Source organism: Ornithorhynchus anatinus, chromosome 7 (assembly GCF_004115215.2).
Source record: "Ornithorhynchus anatinus isolate Pmale09 chromosome 7, mOrnAna1.pri.v4, whole genome shotgun sequence".
Classification (NCBI taxonomy): Eukaryota; Metazoa; Chordata; class Mammalia; order Monotremata; family Ornithorhynchidae; genus Ornithorhynchus; species Ornithorhynchus anatinus.
In genome coordinates, this window is record NC_041734.1 from 41,427,104 (window position 1) to 41,452,724 (window position 25,621).

The 25,621-nt window shown below is 49.9% G+C and overlaps 1 protein-coding gene across 3 annotated transcripts in view; it reads left to right on the forward strand.

The window, feature by feature from the left end:
• Window positions 1-16,736, forward strand: part of UBE2G2 (ubiquitin conjugating enzyme E2 G2) — a 48,740-nt gene extending 32,004 nt beyond the window's left edge. For all 3 annotated transcript variants that reach the window (XM_029068207.2, XM_029068208.2, XM_029068209.2), the window contains 3 exons: window positions 6,927-7,045; window positions 10,410-10,550; window positions 14,721-16,736. In XM_029068207.2, coding sequence (XP_028924040.1) covers window positions 6,927-7,045; window positions 10,410-10,550; window positions 14,721-14,833 — 373 coding nt within the window. In that variant the 3' untranslated portion in view covers window positions 14,834-16,736. The remainder of the gene's footprint in view (window positions 1-6,926; window positions 7,046-10,409; window positions 10,551-14,720) is intronic.
• The last annotated feature ends 8,885 nt before the right edge of the window (window positions 16,737-25,621 follow it).

The following is a 25,621-nucleotide window of genomic DNA, read 5'->3' on the forward strand; positions in this document are numbered from 1 at the left end:
GTTGTTCACACAACAAGTCCCACAACAGTACTAGGGGTCGGCCTCCAATGGAGCCTGACAGAGGTAGATTCAAACCGAACAAGAAGAAACACTTATTCACGTAATGGGTGTTGGAATGGGGAATTTGTTACTTCGGATAGCTGTGTGACTGAAAATAAGAGAGGTTGATGATGAACTACTAGAGGGTTACGATTAAGGGCGTTAAGAGCAGCAGCGTGCCGTCGCAGATAGAGCATCGGCCCGGGAGTCAAGAGGTCATGGGTTCTAATTCTGGCTCCCCCACTTGTCTGCTCTGTGACCTTGAGCAAGTCACTCAACTTGTCTGTGCCTCAGTCACCTCATCTGTAAAATGGGGATTTAGACGGTGAGCCCCACGTGGGACAGGGGCTGTGTCCAACCCGATTAGCTTGTATCCATCCCAGCGCTTAGTACAGTGCCTGGCACACAGCAGGCGCTTAACAAATAACATAATCCTTACCATTATTATTAGATAATACACATCCCTAAACATTGGGATGGATAACAAGAACGGCCACGATTCCTCCAAGATTCTATTTAGTTGCCATTGTTTTTACGAGATGTTCTTCCCCTCGACTCTCTTTATCGCCATCGTTCTCGTCTGCCCGTCTCCCCCGATTAGACCGTAAGCCCGTCAGACGGCAGGGACCGTCTCTATCTGTCGCCGACTTGTTCATTCCAAGCGCTTAGTACAGTAAGTACTCTGCACATAGTAAGTGCTCAATAAATACTACTGAACGAATGAACGAACCTTTTGTTACTGTTGGAAACAGAATCCTGAATTTCACAGACCTGTGTTCAGATCGAGCCATGGCATTTTTTAATGTTCTTTTTCTCCTTGGACGTGGAACGATGTTTCCTGAGAGAGAGAGGGATTTGTCTCCCAGTGATGGCGTGAAGATGCCGCATCGCTCTTAAGTGCTGAAAACAATTTACTGATTTGTGGCAAGGGGTGAGAGTGGTATGAAAGCAGTGGGAGAATTAAGAGGCTTTTAGGAAAGCTTTTAGCTGCTTAGGGCATCTAATTACCTGGCGGCTCTAGTAAATCGAAAGGAAACAGATCAGAGAGCAAATGGATGGATTTACATCAGTGGCTGTTAAACCGTCACGTGCTGAAACCCCTATCATGCATCCTCCACCCCCGATTCCTGTAATTCCTCATCCCACGATCTCTCTCCCCGGAAAGGTCTGGATTTCTTGGAGGCTCCTGGTAGCGCTGGAACGCCGAAAGGGATGAGACTAGCTCGTCGTGAGCAGGGGACCCACCTATCAACTTTGTTTTATTGTTGTATTGCACTTCCCCAGGTGCTTAGGACGGTGCTCTGCGCACAGTGAGCGCTCAGTAAATACCATTAACTGATTGACGATGTCTGAGTGGGGGGGAGTGAGAATAAGCACTTAGCATCTTTATCCCTCTCTGATGCCTATAGTTGTGTTCTGTGGGGAGCTCCCTGGGGTCATTTGAAAAGTCTTGTTTTTTGGTGAGACGACATACTGCCCTCGCCTTCACATTCCCTGTCGCCACCATTTCTAGATTGTGTTTCCGAGATCCACGATTGCTTTTTCGTTGCCGTGGTGTTGCTTTCAGGGTTGTCGTAGCACCTCGCGTGTCCCGTCCTCCTGTCCCGGTTTTAGACCCTGAGGTTTTTGTGGGCGGGGAATATGTCTGTCCACTCTCTGTTGTCCCCTCCCAAGGGCTTCGTACAGTGCTCCGCTCATAGTAAGCGCTCGGTAAATATCACTGATGGTGATGATGACGATCCCGGGTAGAACCCTGGGTTTAGGAAAGCTGGCAGAGTCAGACTCACAGGGTATTTGACGCTGCGTGGACTGCACCACCATTTCATTCATTCATTCGGTCGTATTTTTTGAGCGCTTACTGGGTGCAGAGCACCCCGCCCTAAGCGCTCGGGAGAGTACAGCACAACAACAGACACATTCCTGCCCACAGCGAGCTCGCAGTCTACCATTTCCCTCCGACACCGTGGCGCGCACCGTACCCAGGCAAATGCGAATTGTTGAGAGAACGTTCCCTAATTCTGCTGTGAAGCTCAATACAAAACGTCGTAGAGTGAAAACGTTCCAGAAATTGTAATTGGCTCATTTGGGTGAACTCCGAGTGATTGTAACGTCGAGTTCACGCACCATGTCGGTTTTAGGATTCGTTTTCTTCGACTTCATCCGAGACGTATGGTTTTTGAGATTTTTGTGCTGTGCGGCACTCTTTCTTTTTAAAAAAAAAAAGCAGGACAAAAATATCCTCTTCAACCTCTGCAACACCTGCCAGCTGTTCCCTGTGACGTGCAGACACCAAAATCCTGGAACCTGCCCTGCAGGCAGATTGTTCTATTCCACCCAAACACACCCTGGCTGTTCAGTAAAAGCAATGTGACCTTCCTCCTACTTCAGGGTGCTCGTTGCAGTTCTTCTTCTATCAATATGTAATTTGAAGGTTCAAAGAATGGAGGGAAAACCGAAAGATTCAGCCTCAAGGTTTTAACCCTTCGGGTGTACGGTTAGAAGGAAACGGACATAAATCAACAAGAAACCTCATTTTGAAGTCCGCGAAGTGATTGGTGATAACCGATAGGCTACAGTTTGCTGCTGTAACGCCAACTTTGGGGAGAAGGTGGAGAAGCTCTTATTTTTTAAACAAGTATTTGTTAAGCACTTCCTATGTTCTAAGCGCTGGATAAATACAAGTTCGTTAGGTTGGACACAGTCCCTGTCCCACATGGGGCTCACGGTCTAAGTAGGAGGGAGAACAGGGATTTAATCCCCATGCTAATAATAATTATGGTACCTGGTAAGTGTTGACTATGTGCCCAGCACTGTCCTCCACGATGGGGTAGATATAAGCTAATCAGGTTGGACACGGTCCCCGTCCCCCACGAGGCTCGCACTCTTAATCCCCATTTTCCAGATGAGGCCCAGAGAAGCGACGCGACTTGCCCAAGATAACACAGCAGACAAGGGGTGGAGCCGGGATTAGAACCCGGGTCCTTCTGACTCCCAGGCCCGTGCTCTGTCCACTTCGCCACGCTGCCTTTCGATTGCCGCAAACCTGACTTCTCAAGCCGGCGACCCCGGAGCGTGACTGATTTCATTACAGGGAGTCGGGGGCCGTCTTTGGGTTCCCATTTAGAGACGGGTCTCCGTGGAAGGGAAACGGCCAAATGGAAATGGGGGATGGACATCCCGGGGTCTGTGACCAGGTTTTGTGGAGGGCAGAGCGGGGCTGGGGGCCAGGCTGTCCAGGTGGGGCTTCTAGGGAGGGGGTCCAGAGTGGGAAAGAGAGAAAAAAGGAAGAAGGAGGAGGAAGAGAACGTCGGACAGGCGAGACACCTAGACGGACGAGGGCAAGACCGACTCACCCGCACGCGCGTGCTTGCACGCCCAGACGTCCAGGCATCTCTTCAGGACCACGTCTGCTCACCCAGACGGACAGGCGCGGCACAGGTCCAAGCAGGAGGAGGAGGAGGAGCAGGAAGAAGAGCAGTGGCTGAGCACCTTTGCCGCAGCTGCTGACGCCCCGAGTTTTCATTCAACTCCTCAGAGCCGTCCTCAGCACCTAGGCCCGGGTGCTTTTTCCATCACACAGTCAGTCGGTTTCCATTACTCTGTAAAATAGTTTCGCACACCTCGCCCGGTGGATCGTAAGCGCCTCATTGGCCGCGTTTAGAACGGTGCTTTGCGTATACAGTTGTTATTCCTTGCTGGCTCTGTACTTCCCAAGTCCTCGATTCAGGTGCGTCGCACCCAAGAGATGCTCAGTACTATCTGTCTCGGGATCTATAGCAGGCGGGGTTGGCGTGAGGGCCCGGGGGGCGAGTGGGGACGTTGCGGTTGGCCTTAATGGCCGCACTCGTTCTTTCATTCATTCAGTAGTATTTACTTTGTGCGCTTGGAATGTACAGTTGGGCGACAGAAAGAGACGATCCCTGCCCATTGCCGCCGCTCTCCCCGCCCCACCACCTGACGGTGCCGTCCGCTCTCCCGGGGCCGTGGCTCGGCTCCCTGGAGGTCTCGGCACCGCCCGGTCCGAGGCTGAAGGGTGGAGGCGGGACCCTCGCCGCTCCCGCCGGCTTTCCGGCGGACGGCGGAACCAGGGGCCGCCATTTCACGACTCGGCCGCCAAGAGGTCACGTTCCGGGGATGGCGAAACGCAGGGCTTTTCTCCGCGCGGTTCGAAGGGCTTAATGCGCGGGACTCACTTGATTTAAGGAGCCCTTGCAGACGTCCCTGTGAGGCGAACGGGGGCAGCTGCGATTCTCCCCGGTTTACCGATTTAAAAAGCTGAGTCATCGGGGAGATCAGGAGACTCGCCTAAGGTAAATCATTAAGTCACGGGGGAACGGGGGAGAAGAGGCTTTTGTGCTCGGCGCATTAAACCCCGCAAATTCTCAAATATAGAACGCGACTTCAAAGAGAGACCATTCGAACCGAGACACTAAATGAGGGAGCGTCTCTTTCAACGCTGACGTTCTCCTTCCTGCTCCAAAAATTACAAAGCGGAGAAGCCAGTCCCTTCCCCGGACTGCCGATCTTTGTCGAAAGTCGTTCTCTTGAATCGGAAGGGTCCGGGACCGAGCCCCTTCGGTGAAGGAGAAGCAAGACTTCCGCGGGACCCTGGCGGTGAAGCTGCCCGGCGATAGTACCGATTACCTCTTCCCGTCTCGGTTCAGTCATTTACTTCCGGCGTCCTCCGCGAAATCGGTTGGCGAGCCGCTCCGTTCAGCCGGCTTTCCCGAATACTTGCTTAAAGCTTCAGACCGGTCGTATAGTCCCCGTTTTGCTACCTGTGTAATATGAGTCGTGGAGAACGGTTTTGAGAATTCTGAAATTCTAGTCGAGCTAAAGCATATTTGAAAAACGATTCTGTTTCCGAAGAGACCGAGGACTGTTATGAAAGTATCACGTCAGTACCCCCGGCCCATTATAAAATTGTTCCCCTAGGCAGCCGGGAATCTGTAGGTGCCAGGGATATATAGGGACTGAAAACCATTTCAGAAAACGTAGGCGGTTTTGGAAGGCGGTGGCTGGTCTTGAAACTTGGTGACCCAAATGGTCTTTTTGGCAGTGCTGCTAGCCGAAATTAGAGGCTTTGGACAAGTAGTAAATGCTGTGCTATTCGAGATTGGCCCAGATTGACCTGGCCAAAATGATCCTATGGTAAATGGCGAGGCATTTAGGAAGCCGAAAGGGGATCGTTTAGGAAATTACCTCTACCGTTTTTACACATATATATATATATACGTACATACACATACATACATACACATATATATACACACACACATACGCACACACACATATACGTATGCGCACACACATACGTACACACATATACGTGCATATAAATGTACATATATATACAAACGCACACACATACACTTACACACACACACACACGTACATATATATACACACACATGCACACACCACATATGTGTGTGTGTGTGTGTATATATATGTGTGTATATATATGTGTGTGTGCATATATATATATTTTATGGTATTTGTTAATCACTTACTCTGTGGCAGGCACTGTACTAAGCACTGGGGTATATACAAGCTAAGCAGATTGGACACAGTCCGTGCCCCACCCGGGGCTCACGAGTCTTAATCCCCATTTTAAAGATGAGGGAACTGAGGCCCAGAGAAGTGATGCGCATCACCCGAGGTCACACAGCAGACGAGTGGCGGAGCCGGGATTAAAACCCTAAGTCCCGACTCCCAGGCCTGGTGTTCTGTCCACTAGACCACACTGCTTCTGTGGTACGCCAAAGCCTGAAAGAGGCTCAGCGAGAATTGGAGTCGTAATAGTGATACTAGCACCTGTGGTATTTAAGCACTTACTATGTGCCAAGCACTGTGCTAAGCTAAAGGGTGAGATAGAAGAAGATCAGATCGGACCCCATCCCTGTCCCAACCGGGGGCTCACGATCTAAGAGGAAAGGAGAACAGATGTTTAATGCTCACTTTCCAGATGGGGAAACCAAGGCAAAAAGAGAAGATAAGCTACTTGTGCAAGGTCAGGCAGCAGGCAGGTGGCGGAGCCAGGGTTAGGATTGAGATCTTCTGATCCTGTGCTCTTTCCACCAGACTACACGTTGAGGACGTCATTATTTATATACCGTTGCTAATACTATAGCACTAAGGGGCTAGATGTTGTCTCTCCTAGGTGCAGAAGATGTTTCCGACATATCTGTGAGCCCCGTGTGGGGCAGAGACTGTGTCCAGCCCGATTTGCTCATATCCACCCCAGCGCTCAACAGATGCCGCTATCATTATTATTAGGGTTTATATATTTGCTCAGAATTGACTGTTCACTTGATCACCCGCTTGCTCTTGTTCCAATACCAAGAACGTACTGTGGTGCTAGAAATAATACATTTCACATTGTCCCGTTTCTGTTGAAACAGGCAAATCGAGTCTGTTGAAAATTTCCCCAACTTGTCGCCTGTCACTGTGCCGTGCTCGGAAACTCTGAATTTTATCCAGCAGATGTGTCTGGAGAGAGTGGGCTTCTTGCACTGGCCAGAAGTTAGCATTCTTGAACCCAGTCGAAGCCTGTGATTGTGAGAATGCAAAGGTTGAATCATATTTTTTTACCGAGTGGCTCTTGAGTATTTTGAAAGAAGGTGAATATATCTGAATGGCAACTGTTACTTTCATCGTCTGTTCAGATGCACGCCGCTGCCATTTTCCTCATTTATCTTTAAGATTTAAATCAGATCGGGACCCAGGAGGAAGAGGGGTTAATTTCCATTAAGAGAAATAGGAAGACTCGTCAATCAGTCTTTAGGTACAGGTTCCCCAAGCCTTGTTCAAAATGAAGTTCCTCCCACAGCCGACTTCTGAGTTACAATCCGTTTATGAACTTTGTTTGTTTCGTCTTTTTTTAGGGGGCCAGAAGACACCTGTTTTGAGTTTGGCGTTTTCCCGGCTATTCTGAGCTTTCCCCTTGACTACCCGCTAAGCCCTCCAAAGATGAGGTTTACCTGTGAAATGTTTCATCCCAACAGTAAGTGCCCTTGAAGGAATTTTCTCGAACAAAGAGGAGCACACGCTTTCTAGGTTGCCTTGATTACTGTATCTGCCTCCTTGCGGACCTCCCTGCCTCCTGTCCCTCCCCACTCCAGTCCATACTTCACGCGGCTGCCTGGATGGTTTTTCTTCAAAAACCTTCAGTCCGTGTTTCCCCGCTCTTCGAGAACCTCCAGGGGTTGCCCATCCACCTCTGCATCAAACAGAAACTCCTTACCGGCGGCTTTAGAGCGGTCAATCACCTTTCCCCTTCCTGCCTCACCTCGTAACTCTCCTACTACGACCCAGCCAGCCCACTTCGCTCCTCTAATGACAACCTACTCGCTGTCTCTCGATCTCGTCTATCTCGCCACTGACCCCTTCCTTGCCCACGTCCTGCCTCTGGCCTGCAGTGCCCTCCCTTGTCGCATCTGACAGAATTACTCTCCCCCACTTCAAAGCCTTATCGAAGGCACATCTCCTCCTCGTTTCCTTTTCTTCCACCCCCTTTTGCATCGCCCTGACTTGCTCCCTTTATTCATCACCCATCCCAGCCCCACAGCGCTTATGTACGTATCCATAATTTTATTTATATTAACGTCCGTCTCCCCCTCTAGACTGTAAATTCGTTGTGGGCAGGGAATGTGTCTTTTATATTGTTGTGTCGAACTCTCCCAAATGCTTAGTACCGTGCCCTGCACGCCGGAATCGCTCAATAAATACGGTCGATCGTGTTCCCATGAAGTTTACCCTTGTTCATACCGGTGGTCTAGATATTGGAGCAGAGTACCTTTCTGATAATAATAAAATTATAGTACTCCCTTCTAGGGTTAACAGACCAAGGACAAGAATGCCCAGAGCCTATTCCAGATATAGACCACTGATCTCGTCCAAATCATTGACAGTTTGAATATGTGGGTTGAACGAGAGAGGTGAGTCTAGGATAATACGGGCTTGTGAGACGGGGAGGATAGCGATGTTATCTATAGGGATGGGACAGAGAGGGTTTAGGTGGGAAGATGAGGAATTCTGTCTTGGATTTTGAGAATAATCCTTGGAAATGGCGGTAGCTCTTGCGAGGATCAATAAGGAAATATTTGAAGGCTTCTGGAGCTGCTTGGAAGAAGTCGAACAACCGTTAAACAACCTGGAAAGCAGCATTACATTACTACTGCTGGAAGGCAACAGTCCTCAAGCCCCTCATGGCTCCAGTCAGGACGGTCCTCGGCCTAACCCAGAATCGGGCCTCAAGGAGGTTGTTTCCCAAGCAGCTTTTCTGTTTCACGGCGAAGTAGGGGACATCTTAGCAAATTAGCTACTGTCATTTTGAAAGAGAAGCATGAGAAGCAGCGTGGTCTAATGGGAAGAGCACGGGCCTGGGAGTCAGAGGACCTGGGTTCTAATCCCGGCTCCGTCACTTGTCTGCTGTGTGACCTTGGCCGAGTCACTTCACTGGACCTCGGTTACCTCATCCGTAAAAAGGGGATTAAGACTGTGGGCCCTCTGTGGGATGTGGACTGTGCCAAACTTGATTATCCTGTGAGTACCCCAGAGCTTAGCACCGTGCTTAACAAATACCAGTTTAAAGAAAAAGTGGATTTAGGCACAAATAGGGACGTTGGGAACTTTCTGTGTTCCTTTTACTCCAGAGAAAAGACCATATGAAAATGATTTTCTTCCACACTCCCGTGATTGCAGAGTTGAATACAGGTAACAGAAAAATTGAAAGCCTCATCCCTGCGTTAACTGTCTTCTAAAAACAGTTCTCTAACATCATACCGAAAGACTCGAGTAGATTACACCCCGTTCTCCCAAACATCAGACGCAATCCGTGATTCTCCATGACATGAAGCATGACTCTTCTCCTGAATGCCTCCGGGGTTATGCTCCAGCTGTGCAAACACCACCACAAAAAGCATACTTCTGTTATTATCTAACACTCTGGTTCATCTGCACCTGGAATCCCGCGTGCAGTTCTGGTCACCGTATCTTAGGAAGGACATAATCGAGCTGGAAAAAGTACAGAGGACATCCCAGATGATCACGGGGCTGGCGCTTAGTACGGCGGTCGGCACACGGCGAACGCTCAGGAAATACCACGGATCGATCGATTGGCCGACGGAAGAGCCTCTGCGTGAAGAGAGTCTGAAAAGATGAGGACTTTGCGGCCTAATGAAGCTGAGCGAGGACGGGATTGAGGTTTCCAAGTCACGAAGGGCGTGGAGAGAGTTGTAGTTCACTACATCACCCTACACCGGAGACTCAGGCGCACACTGAAACCTGAGGTAGTAGATGGATTATGTACCTCAGGAAAAGGTTTTTCAAATAGCAAGTAGCAACATATGGAATTCATTACCCCCGGAAGTCAGTCAGTCGTCCTTATCGAGCGCTTTCTGTGTGCAGAGCACTGTACTAGACGCTTGGGAGAGGACAATAAAGCAATATAATAGACCTAGTCCCTCCCCAAATGAGCTGTGCGGTGAGGAACCATCAGTAGGTATGTGAAGGTGTGAAGAAATTCACATGGAGAGGGTCATAAGGGTTTAGTTGAAGGTGAAGTTAGAAGGAAAAGTTGGGATGGTTAGAAAACGAGAGAGGCGTTTAGGTGGGTTCGTGGAAGACAGATGATGAAGGACTCAGAGGTCGTGAGATGCCTTATTCCTAAGCGTGAGGTTGTGTTTCAGGGAGGGCAATCTGTAAACTATTCCACCAATCATTCAGTGATACTATTTTGGGAGACAGGATTGGGCAGGAAGGACCCCTGGTCTGTCCCAGGATGGCGTTTTTTATATTGCTCTGCCATTTGTCAGCTGTGTGACTGTGGGCAAGTCACTTAACTTCTCTGTGCCTCAGTTACCTCATCTGTAAAATGGGGATTAACTGTGAGCCTCACGTGGGACAACCTGGTTACCCTGTATCTACCCCAGCGCTTAGAACAGTGCTCCGCACATAGTAAGCGCTTAACAAATACCAACATTATCATCGACCCGGTCCTGATATCTGCTTGGATTTTTTATTTGATGATACTTAAGCACTTACTATGTGCCAGGCCCGTGAGCTCCCGGAGTAAATACGAGCTAATCAGGCTGAACTCAGTCCCCGTCCCATGTGGGGCTCACAGTCTGTCGGAGGGAAGAGATGAAGAAGAAGAAGAAGATGACGAAAGCGAGGCACGGAGAAGTGGAGTGACTTATCCGAGGTCACACAGCCGGCCGGTGGCGGAGCCGGGGTCAGAACCCAGGACCTCCAGCTCCCAGGCCCGTGCTCTTTCCTTTACCTTTGTCCTTCACCTTTTAGCCCTGCAACTTAACCAAAATGTGTCATTCTTCTGTTGTGACCCGTGTGTCATGTTCCCTTTCCAGTTTACCCTGACGGGAGGGTTTGCATCTCCATACTTCACGCTCCCGGAGATGACCCGATGGGTTACGAGAGCAGTGCCGAGCGATGGAGCCCGGTGCAGAGCGTGGAGAAGATCCTCCTGTCAGTCGTGAGCATGTTGGCAGGTAAAACGGATCGTTCTTTGTAAACCCCTCGGCGGTCGAACCGGTGACCTTTTCGACCGGGACGTGTCTTTTTTTGAAAACGCCGGAGGGAGGGTGATGAGACGACTTCACAGAGAAGCAGCGTGGCTCAGTGGAAAGAGCACGGGCTTTGGAGTCAGAGGTCATGGGTTCGAATCGCGGCTCGGCCACTTGTCGGCTGGGTGACTTTTGGGCAAGTCACTTCTCGGTGCCTCAGTTACCTCATCTGTCAAATGGGGATGGAGACCGTGAGCCCCACGTGGGACAACCCGATTCCCCTGTGTCTACCCCAGCGCTTAGAACAGTGCTCGGCACATCGTAAGCGCTTAGCAAATACCAACACTATTATTATTATTACTGCCCCCGGTCTGCCGGGTGCAGAGGATAGTCCGGCCTTGCCGGTCAGGTGATGGGTTGAGTTCCCCGTGGCAGATTCAGGCAGCTGGGTGCTGCCTTGGGAGCGTGGCTGGTGGGTGACCTTCCCGGTGACCTCTCCGGGGCCGACCTCCCGGGCTGGGGACCCCTGCCCCCGAGAGGTTCGGGGGCTTTCAGCGCACCTCGTCCTCTCGGTCAGGGTTCTGATGGGCCAGGGGAGGTTTAATCAAGGTACTCGTGAACGTACTCTGTACCACGCCCCGGGGTAGAGGCATCATCATCCGAGTGGACCCAGTTCTCGTCAGTCAGCCGATTAGCGATATTTATTTTACAGCTGAGGTAACTGAACCACAGAGAAGTGAAGGGTGATCAGGTTGTCCCTCGTGGGGCTCCCGCTCTTCATCCCCATTTTATGGATGGGGCCCGGAGGGGTGAAGTGACTTGCCCAGGGTCGCACAGCTGACGGGCGGCGGAGCCGGGATTGGAGCCCATGACCTCTGACTCCCGGGCCCGGGCTCTTTCCACTGAGCCCACGCCGTTAGAGAAGCAGCATGGCAGAGTGGCTAGAGCCCGGGCCTGGGAGTCAGCAGGTCATGGGTTCCGATCCGCTTGTCCGCTGGGTGACCTCGGGTGGGTCACTTCACTTCTCTGGACCTCGGTTCCCTCATCTGGGAAGTGGGGATGAAGCCCGTGAGCCTTACGTGGGACAACCTGATGCCTTCCCAGCCCCTCGGCACTGTACTCGTCCGCTCAACTGTATATATTTTCACTACCCTGTTTATTTTGTTAACGAGATGTCCGTCACCTTGATTCTATTTATTTGCTGTTGTTTTAATGAGATGTTCATCCCTTCGATTCTATGTATTGCTATTGTTCTCGTCCGTCCGTCTCCCCCGACGAGACCGTGAGCCCGTCAGAGGGCAGGGACCGTCTCTATCTGTTACCGATTTGTCCATTCCAAGCGCTTAGTACAGTGCCCCGCACGTAGTAAGCGCTCAGTAAATGCTGTTGAATGAATGAAGGGACTTGTCCGCGGTCACACAGCAGACAAGCGGCGGACCCGGGATTGGAACCCAGGTCCTTCCGCCTCCCAGGCCGGTGCCCGATCCGCCACGCCGCGCCGCTTCTCCGCTGCTTCTAAGCAAGTGATTATCCTACGCAGAAATTGCAGTCTAAGGTTTCCTCTGATTCCTGCTTAGACTGAGAGCCCCCTACGGAACAGGGATCGGGTCCAACCCGAATAACTTTTTTTCCACTCCAATGCACAGAGCAGGGCTTCGCACGCAGTAGGGGCTTAGTAAACACCGTAATTATTATTCGGTCAACTCTACCCTCTCCAGCAGCCCGTCAGGACCCCGGGACGGTCCGGGAGCCACCCTGGCCTGAGAGCCCTTGGACCACCTGGGGGTCTCAGGGTGCGTGGCTCAAGGCTGGACTCGGTCTTGGAGGTCTTGGTAGTTCCTGGGCACAACAAAACTGCCACGGAGTGTAACGTATTGGCCCACCCTGTGGTGTCGGGACCTTTCAGAGCGACAGACCGGGCGCCAGTTTCTCTTTCCTGCGGGGTTGTCGTTCACCTCCCGGTTAGTCTGTCTACGGTATCCAAAGACTCTACCTTATAAGGTTGGAGACAAAACGGCTTTTACCGTAACTTGGCTTTTCCCCTTATTGTGGTGGTATTTGTTAAGCGCTTACTGTGGGCAAAGCACTGTTCTAAGCGCTGGGGGTATACAAGGGAATCAGGTGGTCCCCCGTGGGGCTCACGGTCTTCATCCCCATTTTACAGATGCGGTCACCGAGGCCCAGAGAAGCGAAGTTGACTTGCCCGAAGTCACACAGCTGGCAGGCGGCGGAGGTGGGATTAGAACCCGTGACCTCTGACTCCCAAGCCCGGGCTCTTGCCGCTGAGCCACGCTGCTTCTCTGTAGCGTTCCCTTCGTGTAGCATCGTCATCCTTCATTCATTCAATAGTATTTATCGAGCGCTTACTATGTGCAGAGCACTGGACTAAGCGCTTGGAATGGACAAATCGGCAACAGATAGGGACGGCCCCTGCCCACGGACGGGCTTACGGTCTGATCGGGAGAGACAGACGGAAACAAGAGCGATAAATAGAATCGAGGGGATGGACAGCTCATTAACACAATAGCAGTGAATGGAATCAAGGGGACGTACATCTCATTAACAAAATAAATAGGGTAATAAAAATATATACAAATGAGCGGACGAGCACAGTGCTGAGGGGAAGGGAGGGGGGAGGAGCAGAGGGAAACGGGGGGAGAAGGGGGCTTAGCTGAGGGGAGGTGAAGAGGGGGGCAGAGGGGCAACAGAGGGAGCAGAGAGAAAAGGGGAAGCTCAGTCCTCAGAGATCCCCAGGGCATAGACAGAGTAAGGGGAAAAGCTGACTCTTTAGTGTCGGTAGTATTCGTTGAGCCCTTACGGCGTGCAGAACACCGTACTAAGCGCTGGGAACGACTACGTATGTGTGAATTAGACGCGGTCCCCGTCGACGGGTTCCCGATCTAAAAACCGGTGACGGATACGGAAGGAGAAATGGCCACCAGGCACTAAAGGAAAGATGGAAACATAGACGAGTAGGGCACTGTGGCTAGAGGAGCGGAATTTTAGGCACCTCGCGGGTGGGAACTACCAGAGAAGCCGCGTGGCTCAGTGGAAAGAGCCCGGGCTTGGGAGTCAGAGGTCGTGGGTTCGAATGCCGGCTCTGCCACTAGTCAGCTGTGTGACTGGGGGCAAGTGACTTCACTTCTATGGGCCTCGGTTACCTCATCCGGAAAATGGGGCGTGAGCTTCACATGGGACAGCCTGATTATTCTCTATCTCCCCCAGCGCTTAGAACGGTGCTCTGCACATAGTAAGCGCTTAACAAATACCAACGTTATTATTATTATAGAACAGCCGCCACAGTCTCCCCGAGGTTTTGCGGAGGTGGCCCTCTCCCCAGCCGCCGTCAGGAGAGGCGGAGTGGCGGGAGGCAGTCCGGGATGGAGGTTCCCTCGGTGACGCAGAGGAGAGGTGGGGAGGGATCCCGCGAGGGCCACCTTGGCTAGCGGAGGATGCCAAGGGCCCCGGGAGAAACGATGGGGAGGCGGCCTGGCCGTCTGGCGGGGCACAAGGCATGCTGAGAGCAGAGCCCCAAGAGCCACGGTGGGGAAGCAGAGGAAAAGGCCAAATGACTGGCATTCAGGCGGACAAGATGACATCAGGGTTCCCGGGGTGGACTCCGAGTCAAAGCTAGTAGTTCTTTTTCCCTAAAACATTAGTCTTCTCTACCCAGGGCAATTCCTGTAAGATAAGCTTGGCCCTGGTCAGAGTCTGGTCGAAAACGGATTTTCCTTCCTGTGAACGCCTTCGAAAAATGTGCACGCCCCCGACGGAATCAGCCATCGATGCAGGTGGCGATCCTGCCGGTTGAGAAAATGGGAATCTTCAGAATCCAAAGTTGGCAATATCCGGTCTCCACCCAGGTCTGATTTTATAAAAAAAGAATATGTGGGGTCCTATCAGTAGCCTTTCTGCCTCCCTGTCAGGTCCTCTTTGGAGAACAGGAGGTTTGCAAATGAGATAAAAAGTTGTTTGATAAAGCACCCTTAGGACATCAGTTGAAAATGATATACCAGATGGGGGGTTTTCTTTCCCTCTGGATTAAGGCCCGATTTTTTTTTTTCCCGCCTATTCTCGATCAGATGTAAGATCCTGCCAATTTTTGTGTTTACAAAACCCAACCGAATTAGGGGATTCTTTTTCTTTTCTTTTCAGAGCCAAATGATGAGAGCGGAGCCAATGTGGATGCCTCCAAAATGTGGCGGGATGACAGAGAGCAGTTTTACAAAATTGCCAAGCAGATTGTACAGAAGTCCCTTGGGCTCTAAAAGGCTCTTCCTCCCTTCGACAAACATGCACATGCACAAGTTGCCTGTGACCACATAAGCCACCAAGAGATGACAGTGTTTTTCCTCGAACTATTGGTAATCGTAGTGCTCAGTACCAACCAAATAAGGGAAACTTGCAGAACTTAGAATATCCATCTTTTTTTTTCCGCTCTTTCCATCCTTTCCCCAAAGAACCTTCTGCCCACAAGCTAGACTCTGTGTAAAATGACAATTGAATGGGTTTTTTAAGTATTCCTCTGAGATGCCAATGCTACCTCCTGCCATTGAAGAGTTTAGAAACTCGACAAATCATGCTTTGCTCACGCCAGGCAGACCATTTGGTCGCTTTCCTTCCCCAACGCAGGTGCACAGCTGGCGGTCCAAGGTTGAACTCCCAGTGGAATGGAATCAGTAACGCACTCTCTCTCTTTCTCTCTCTCTCTCTCTCTCTCTCTCAAGAAGATTCATTTTCTCTGGCTACGCCCTTAGCGAAAGAATGCTGAAGCGATTTGCTAAACAAGTTGTGGGTATTTTTAGATGTGCCACCCGGGGAATGCTACCAACCACTTCTGCCTTTACATATTCAAAGAGGAATCAGCTTTTCTGGTAACCTGGTTGAAACATGATTCTCTAGGTTGTATTTTTTTTTGAGGAGTCAAAGTTTAGATAGAGATATGGAGATATCCGTATCTAAATTTGAAATACACATATACATATTTGCCAGAAATGAACTTCACAAAAGTGGTTAATCAGAAGGGATGGCCAGGAAAAGAAATGAACAGGGTAAGTTTTAGAACTTGATTCAAACTCTCTGGAAATGTTTATGAGATTCCATTTTATTTAGTATTACGGAATCACAGAACAGGTGAACGTGGAGAATGTAAGTCTAACTTAGACTTCTAGCTCCGTATCTTTACGGGCTGCAGCTCTTGCTGTCTGCCTGGGCAGTTGTAGATTATTGGATTCAAGAGGTTTTTAGAAATTGCAAAGGTGGAGATATGCCTGCAGTTAAAAAGAGCACAGAGGTGTGCCTTAATCTCCTTTTCGTTACCGGTAGGGGTTTATAGAGGAGGAATGCATTTTTAGGTTTTATTCCTTCATTTAATCCCCAGAGTCTCCAAAGTTAGTTGAAAGCACTCTGGCATTTGTTATTTCCAAATGAGTCTTGTGACCAAGTCTAGATGCTCTGTAAACTCAGGTTTACAGCACAGAAGGCTAAGAGATTGCATTATAAGCAATAACATTAATTTGTTGCATGCAGAATCAGATTTTGCGGTCTGCTTTTAAGCAGACTAAATTTAACAAGGAATTTCTATTTTTAAAATAAAAAAGAGGGGTGTGTCAGTATTTAGTATTTTTAATTTGCATCACTTCATCTTTTTCTTGACCCAGTGTCCGGGGGACAATGGAATTCGTTTTATCGAAACCTCATCCGTAAATCTGTGGTGTTACGCATCGTTGGAGTGGGTGGGAACGAGTTCTCCTTTCCCAGAGAGAGAGACTTTCAGGTTGGAAGTGAGATGAAACTGGGTTTTGAAGGGTTAGGGAAAGGGGTAGTATTGAACGAAATAGTATTTGCAAGTACACAGGAAAATGCAGCCTTTTTATATAACGGGAGCTACTGTTTGCATTGGCAGATGCGTTATTCGATAGTGATAATTTTAGCTTCAGCGTGCAGAATCCTGTAGCCTGAATAGGAGACAACTGGCAAAGGAGGGCACTTTTCTCTCGTTTCCGCAAGAATCGTAGGAAATGAAAAGGTGGTTAGAGAAGAGGATCAGTCTCTTTTCAAAAGCAAAGTATTTTTATTCACGTGTATTTATTCAAAAATGCAGTATCTTTTTTTGTGGTGGAATTGAATCTCTATATTGAAAATAAAGTTATCTATTTTCCCCCTTGTTTAGATGCATGAGTAGTTTCTTGGGCGTATTTGCAAACACGGTCAGAGACGCACGGGTCAAATACGGTTATAAAGAACGCGGACGTCCTGCTGCCGTGCACGGCCGTCTAACTCTAGAACTGTGGTCGTTAGCGGGTCTACCGAAGCCGGGTAGATTCGGGCAAAGGGGACCTGCGCTGGACCTACCCTTGACGGGCGCCATCCTGGAAAGGTGGTGAAGATCTGCGCTTGTATCTGCTGTATTCTGTCAAGGTAACTGGGCGGAGTTCGCCTTCCTGTCCGTCAGTCCTCCAGAGGGCTGCTGGGGACCATTTTAATTCCACCTTTGCACTTAAATATTTCGAAAGCTGGGAGTTGTGAAGTTCCAAGAGACCAGGGGCGCAGGCTTAGGAAGGGTCTGCCCCCCGATTTTGTTTTTCTGTTTGGATTCAGGCCAGATGCGCTCCTCCAGTCAGAGTCACGCGCGACTCCCCCCAGGAGCCCCTCCTGACCGCTTCGGCCCCCACCCTCCGCTCTCCCCCAGGCACTCGGTACAGCACCCTGCACTCTCGGGAGATGCTCCGTAGGTCCCGCTGACTGACTGATTCCCGTAAGATAGGAAATCAAGCAAGGGTTTGAGGACTTGAAAAGCCTCCAAGGAAACTGGCTCCTGCGGCGTTGATGCTGGTAACTGCTGCCAGGGGAGGGGGACCTGCAGGATATGGACTGGTAGTTATTCATCTGACTGTCGCTAAAGGAGATTTGGGGGATGACTACCTCGGGCAGCAGATTGACGAAGAGTGGGCCGTGGTCCCGGCCTCTACCCCGAGATCCTGCCAGCAGTCCTGGCTGTCTTTGACGGAAGCGAAGGGAAGGCAGATTTTCATTGATGAGGACAGTTATTTTCCTCTTCTGCGATGCGGAAAAAAAGACAGAAGGTGGGTGGTGCCGACACTTGCCAGAGAAAGGCTTTTATCCCTCACAGATCATCTTCAGAATCGGTATCTTGACAATGTCTTCAGGATATTAAATTATGAGTGCTGCATCAAGTGTACTGCATCGCGTGGGGCCTCCTGTTGATCTAGAGGTTCGGCACCACTCCGAGGACCAGTAAGCCCGGGTTCCGGCCCTGGTTCTGCCTACAGGTCGCAGGCGAAGACCGCACGTGGGGTTTTGCAGTGTGCTATCCTCCTGTCCGCCTATTTGCTTATTCTACAGCGCTCCAACGGGAATATGACTGTCGGGTACCACAGGCTCCAGAATCAGTCGTCGTGTGCCGACGGAGGTGCCCGCTCCAGGGGGTGGAGATGGGAATGATCACCCCCCGGCTCTTTGAGCCAGACTCCCAGACTTGCTCATGCCGGGCCCTTTCAGAGACTTGAGAGTTTCACATCAAGGCGCAAGGATGGAAAATGGTGACGTTTTCTCCCCTTAGTTCCTTGAAGCTCACCCCTTCCCCCTCCTAAAATCCCCGCCCCCTTTTCACTTCCGTGCTTCAAATGACAAGCCGTCATCTCTGTGCACAGTTTCTCATTCCTGAAGGCTCAGGGCTGAGCCTCCTCCGTCTTTCTTGATGCATTTTTTATTGTCCACCGAATGAATACTTTGACTTGCGACGAGTTCTCTCCTGACCCCTAATCTCCAACTTGGGCTAAGAAAGCTCTGTTTTTATTTCCCCCTTTGTAATAAAATCAGCCCCTTTGTTCTCAGTTACCTAGCCCCAGCGCATATGCCTGCAACTAAGGGTTAGCCACCTTTGGATCACCAGGCCGAAGAGTAGATAGCCACCCTGGAGTGATGGCCCTCCCGGATTCAGCACCGGTGGGGATGAATCCAGGTAGCTGCCCTGCGCTATCCTTTTGAACCAAAAAGGGAGTCAAAATGGAGTCAGGATGGCGGCCCCACTTCCCGTCTCTGCTGGCAGAACCAGTGGGTTCCTACTCTCCGGACCAGAGAGTAGGGAAGGCTGGAGCTGCTTTTGGCCCCCTTGAAGGGAACTCATCCGCCCAGAGCCCAGCTCGATTACTAGGATTAAATGCTTTCGTAAAATCCGATGAATACGGAATAGACGTGGCTCCCTTGCCTTCTGTATCTATCGTGCTGGCGTGATCGTGTTTGGTCTGGCGTGGTTTAGTCTCAAGCTGCATTACGCACAATTCGAGGAGTGTGCGATTCAGTTAAGTGTCCGGAAGGTCTCTGGCTAGGATTTTATCCGTAATGGAAGTGCCATTCTTCAGATTTTGAGTATATCTGTGATGGCATTTATTTTGGATGTGGCCCACATCCTCCCATGCACAACGTGAAACGGTGTTTAAATTCCGGAATTTAAAGTCTTAGGGTTTCCGCTCCCGGCTTCTTTTCCTTGTGGAGGAAGGTTTTTAGCTCATAGGAGGCTCCCTGGCCACAGACTGAAAAGATCTAACGAGGCTAATGGTGAAGGAGTCAGAGGAACCTAGTGATGTGGGACTGGGCATCAAAAAAACCTGGTTTCTAGTCCCAGCTCTGCCACTGGCCTGCGTGACCTTGGACAAGTCACTTCGCTTCCCTGGGCCTCAGCTTCCTCATCTATAAAATGGGGACAAAATGCCTGCTCTCCCTACCTCTTCAATTATGAGCCCCATGTGGGTCAGGACTCTGTCTGATCTAAGTTACCCTGTATCTATCCTAGCTCTGGCACATAATAATCACTTTAGAAATACCGTAATTATTGTTGATTGTTGGTCTGGGGCGTATGCTTTGCCCCTCGGCGGAAGGCTGAAGTAAACAATCAAGGTGGCTTTGGTCTCTGCCTTCTCTCATTTCCTCAGATCTCTCTAGAGAGACGGGTTGCTGCTGCTGCTTCAGGGCGAGTTAAAGATTTTCCCCTTGCTGCCTCCATCCGTCAACTTGCTCGAGCAGGTAGGGAAAGAGATTTTTGCTACAGTTCCTTCCCCTTGGCCTGTCTCTCCCAGCTCCTCTCCAGAATCCTGCTTTTCTTCCTTTTCCTTTTCCCTTTTCCCCTTTCATCCGCTGAAAATGAACAGAAGTAGCAACTAGCAGCAGACCCTCCGGCTCCCCGGGAATCCTCGATCCCGGAGTCGCTGCTGCCTCTGCCTCCTCTGCCGTGGCTGAAACAAGACTTTTGCCGGTCTTGTCCGCTCACCGGGGGTTAGCCGGCGAGTGGCAAAAAACCATCTGATGGAGGTTCTGTTGCGCCCTCAGGCTTGGCTTCCGTTTGGTGAGGGAATGGGATCTGCCAGATCCACAGCTGTTCCCCAGGGTTCTTGTGTTCCTGTCGCCGAGGAACAGGAGAAACCCTTGGGCAAAGCTTTCTCGTTTGTTTCCAAATTCCATCTGGGAAACGCTTACTCCGTGCCGTGTACCGGTCTAAACTCTGGGGTAGGTACAAAGTAACCAGATAATCAGATTGGACACGGTTACGTCCCACATGGGGCTCACGGTCTCAATCCCCATTTGCCAGATGAGGTCACTGAGACACAGGAAGGGGAAGTGACTTGCCCGAGGTCATACAGCCGACAAGTCACAGAGCTGGGATTAGAGTCCAGGTCTTTCCGACTCCCGGGCCCGTGCCTGTATCCAGCAACCTACTCAAGCCTCCCGTTTTCCTTGGCCTCTCCCTCTCTTCCCCCTCCTCCCTCTCCTTCCCGCACAACAGGGTCCCGAGGCCTCCGGGGCGCCGGTAGGAGTCAAGTGGCACGGTGGGGCACTGAAAAGCTGGAAATGCAATCGGGAAAACGTGCCGAGGTCGGGCTCTCTGAGGGGAGCTCAAAGGTGGGGCCTTGGTTCGTGGCCATCAAAACTAAGCTCATTATGAGCGGGGAACGTGTCCCTAATTCTGTTGCACCGTGCTCTCCCAAGCGCCTCGTATTGTGTTCTGTGCTTAGTAAGTGCTCAAAAATACCGTTGATCGAGCGACTGAAACATGGCTCCTTCCTCCGTGGAGCAATTCCTGCTACTTTTTAGATGATTGTCCGATTTGTTCCAAGCAGTTTGGGGTTGAAAACGCTTGGAAAATCCTTTAAAAATGCACCTGCTGCTTGCTGGTTTGACTGCTGACAGACTGAGGGGGGTATGGAAATGATACGGGGAGGAGTGTGTGAAGCATGTGTGCGTGGGTATATCAAACCCCTTGTGACCCTGCCCTCCGTCATTCTCATATCACCAATCCCCCTCCCTGGATCACCCCCACAGTCTGCTTCCTGTGCCCCTTGAACTCTTGCGGCTGATTGTTTTGGTCAGAAATCCCGGCGACTTCAAAATCCCCCTTGCCCGCTATAAGTTTGCCTCCTTTTCTGCTCAGGGCCGGTATTATAACTTGAGCGACGGGTTGGAGGCGGAAAGGCCGAGAGAGCGGCACTCCACGAACTCTAGTTTTGGAGGAGCGGAGAGTGTGAGCTAGGGAAGAGTGGGGGGGGGGGGGGGACAGGGAGGTGGTGGAAAATAGTTGGTGAGGTCATTGAGGAAGTTAGAGAGGAAGGGGCATTGGAGGCTTTCATTACCCTGTATCTACCCAGAAGCTCGTTGTGGGCAGGGGATGTGTCCGTTTATTATCGTTCTGTACTCTCCCAAGTGCTTAGTACAGTACTCCGCACCCGGTAAGCGCTCAGTAAATACGACTGAATGAGTTTTGGCGGGCTTGCGGCCAAGAGACTCCCGGAGACCCAGAAGTGCTAATGCAGCGATTCATTTGCCGCAGGTTATAGCGGCTCTGATAACTGTGTATTCAAGAAGGGAAAGTCCGAAAAGTAAAAGTTAAAACCCTTTTTTAATGGTGTTCGTTAAGGATTTACTGTGTACCCGGCACTGTGCTAAGCTCTGGGGTAGATACAAGCTAATTGGGTGGGACACAGTCCGTGGCCCCCATGGGGCTCAGTTTTAATCCTCATTTTACAGATGAGGCAACTGAGGCACAGAGAAATGAAGTGACTTGCCCCAGGTCACCCAGAGGACAAATGGTGAAGCTGGGATAAGAACCCAGGTCCTTCCGACTCCCAGGTCTGTCCACTAAGCGACCCTGCTTCTCTGTTGCTTCTGGGGTCATTCATTTATATTTATTGAGCGCTTAGTTGTGTGCACAACGTTGTATCGAGTGCTTGGGAGAGTATAATATAATAATACTAAACAGATCCATTCCCTGTCCATAATGAGCTTACAGTCTAGAGAAGAGCTTACAGTCTAGAGTCGAGGAATCCTTTCACTTATTTCCCATCACCTACATTCATCCGAAAGGATATCTAAGAGTGCACCGAGCTGCCACTGATATTCCCTGCGGAGGCAGACCTCCAGCTACGTAATTTTCCTAATTTTCAATAATAATTGACCATTATTTATTCTGCAGGCCCAGATTGCCCCACCTGTCTCATTCAGTGACCCGCAAACAAGCTACTTCGTAGCATCAATTTCCTTTTCCCCCTTCCCCGATGAGGACTGTTTGCTTAAGGGTTTACAGCAGAACGGTTGAAAACGGCTCCGACGAGCTTCTTCAGAGTTTATTTTTTCTTCTGGCAAAGGACCCGAAGTTGGAACCCATTCACCTGGAAAAGAGAGATTCAAATGCGTTGTCTCTTGCTGATGGATCTTTGAAATACTGGATAACGTACCAAATGACTTGGAACCCCTTTAAACAGTTGCTGCTTAAGGGCAGAAGAGGTTTGCAGAAATGGATTGGTTTCTCCTACCTGGATTTGTGCCAGCCTGAAAGATCTGCTAATCAACACGGTAGAAGTGCAGTGGGATGCTTAACAATGACTATATAAGCGTATACGCGTTATATGAAAAGAGCGATTGTGCATGTGAATGTGAGCACCTCCACCCTCATGCACCCACAACGGCTGGTAGCATTTCTGTTCATATAGACTTGCAGATTATATAATTATATATAATCAATTGTATTGATTGAGCCCTTACTATGTGCGGAGCCCTGTACTAAGCACTTGGGAAAGTACACCAGAATCAGCAGATAGGTCCCCTGCTCATAACCGTCTTACAGTCTAGAGGAAGTACTCATCCACGTATCCAGCCTTCCAGTCTCTTATTCTTCCCGTGAATAAGAATAATAATTATGGTAACGATTGCCACCAAAATACAAATTGTCAACCCTATGGCATTTCCAGTGACGATGTCTGGATCCGAAACCTGGACAGTGAAAACACAGAATCGAGAGGACATCGGTTCTTTTGAAATGTGTTGGGAGAAGGCTTTTGCGAATTCCATGGGCGGCCCGAAAGGCAAACAAATGGATTTTAGAGCAAATTAAACCAAAGTCCTCTTTGGAAGGCCAAATGACTCGGCTTAGATTAGCATATTTTGGACACGTAATCGGGAGGATTGATTCTCCGGAGACGACACGAATGCTAGGGAAAGTCCAGGGTAAACGTGGAAGAGGCAGACCGGAAGCTAGATGATTAGAGACCATAACAACGATAATGGAAGGACCATTAGAAAGGTTGTGGGTTATTCATTCAATAGGATTTATTGAGCGCTTACTATGTGCAGAGCACTGTACTAAGCGCTTGGAATGGACAAGTCGGCAACGGATCTAAGTCGGTTCTAAGCGCTGGGGGAGACACGGGGGAATCAGGTTGTCCCACGTGGGGCTCACAGTCCTAATCCCCATTTTACAGATGAGGGAACTGAAACACCGAGAAGTGAAGTGACTTGCCCACAGTCACACAGCTGACATGTGGCCGAGCAGGGATTCGAACCCATGACCTCTGACTCCAAAGCCCGGGCTCTTTCCACTGAGCCACGCTGGGTTATGGCAGAGGACAGGACGTTCTGGAGACAGTATATCCATGGAGTCACTATGAATCAGCAATGATTCGACGGCTCAATAATAATAATAATAATAACGGTGTTGTGTCTCCTATGCATCACGCACCGTTCTTAACACTGGGGTTAGAGACAAGATAGGTCAGCCGCATCCCTTGTCCCACTTGGAGCTCACAGTCTAAGTTGGAGGGAGAATAGGTACTGAATCTGAGGCACAGAGAAGTTAAGTGACTTGTCCAAGATCACCCAGCAGACAGATGGCAGAGGTGGAATTAGAACCCAGGTTCCATCTGCAATTACTTTGTATTTCTGACATTAGGTTGCTTGAGGGCAGGGATTACATCTATTTCACTCTCTCAAGCACGTAGTTCAATGCACCCCAATCAGTCGATCAGTGGCATCTGAGTGCTTACTATGTGCAGAGCACTGTACTGAGCACCTGGGGGAGTACAGTACAACAGAATTAGGGACAAAGTCCCTGCCCAAAATGAGTTTACAGTCTAGCGGAAAAAAAAAATGGTTAAAGCTCCCAAACGAGGACATTCAAGTGAAGGAATTCCCTCAGTACGAAGTAACCCTTGAGCTAGAGGTGGGGGGGTCGGGAAGTGGGGAGGGTCTTACAGTATGGAGGAAATATATTCTATTTTGATGATTCTATTTAGCTGCCATCGTTTTTACGAGACGTTCTTCCCCTCGACTCTATCTATCGCCATCGTTCTCGTCCGTCCGTCTCCCCCGATTAGACCGTGAGCCCGTCAGACGGCAGGGACCGGCTCTATCTGTTGCCGGCTTGTTCGTTCCAAGCGCTTAGTACGCTGCTCTGCACATAGTAAGCGCTCAATAAAGACTATTGAATGAATGAATGCTATTGAATGAAATGTGGCAGGTGTCTCCTTTAGTAAAATCTTAGGATTTCTTCAGGCCGCTGATTCGGGGCAGTTTGCCTAAGCTTAAGTCAATCAGTTAAGTGAGGGTAATGGGCACGAGGGAACTGTGTAGTGGGAGTAGAGAAGAGTGCAAATTTAGCAGGTTGAAAAGTGCTGAAAAATTAAGCACCAAAGACCCATCTGTATATAAGATTTGTCTCAGTCGTGTTTTTACCCTGAAATGGACTCCTGGGGATGTCTCAAATGGATGGAGCACCTGGAAGACCCCAGGGGTAGATATTCTGGCTCCGCATCTGAAAACTCCCCAAGAGCCAGATGGATCATTTCAGCCCATCCGGAGACCAGCCTAGGCCCTTAAACTGTGTAACGTGCATTTCAAACTTGAAAAGGGCGCTACTCATTATTCAGTCATCAGCCCTTCGGTGGCTGAGTGGATGGAAAAAAAATGAGGTGGATCCACCCGCATTTAACAGTCCAGATGATCCCTTACACGTTAGACTCTTAGCCTCTAAGGATCTTAATACTAAATCCTCTCTCGTGGCGGTCCGGCACGCTAAGACTCTAAAGTGTTAGGTCAAGCTGGTGCAGACGGGGAATTTTTTTCCGTGTTTTCATTTGTGACTCCCGATTGGGCCGGAGGTTGACTTGATCGACAGCTACTGTCTTGGGGTGTTTAAGTCTCTGTGCTTCTCTCCTCACCTCGCCGTCGGCCTGTCTGCGCTCCGGGGACCGTCCTGAGGAGACTCGGGGTGGCGGAAGGTGAGGGGAAATAGCGGGAGGCCGGGACGACCGAAAGTGTTACCTATCGGTCAGGAGGACGCGCTGACGGTGGAGGTTTTAGGGTGGGCTGAAATACAGTTGCAGGGAGAGATGAAGGATCCTATCAGTGGGAAACCGCACCCAACCGGATTAACTGATTAACCCCGGCGCTTAATACAGTACCTGGCACTCAGTAGGCGCTTAACCAAACACATAAAAAAATAATGATTCATTCAATAGTATTTATTGAGCGCTTACTATGTGCAGAGCACTGGACTAAGCGCTTGGAGTGGACAAATGGGTAACAGATAGAGACAGTCCCTGCCCTCTGACGGGCTCACGGTCTAATCGGGGGAGACGGACAGACAGAAACAACAGCGATAAATAGAATCGAGGGGATGAACATCTCATTAAAACAATAGCAAAGAAATAGAATCAAGGCAAATAAATAGAATCAAGATAAATAATAATTATTATTATTTTGGTATTTAA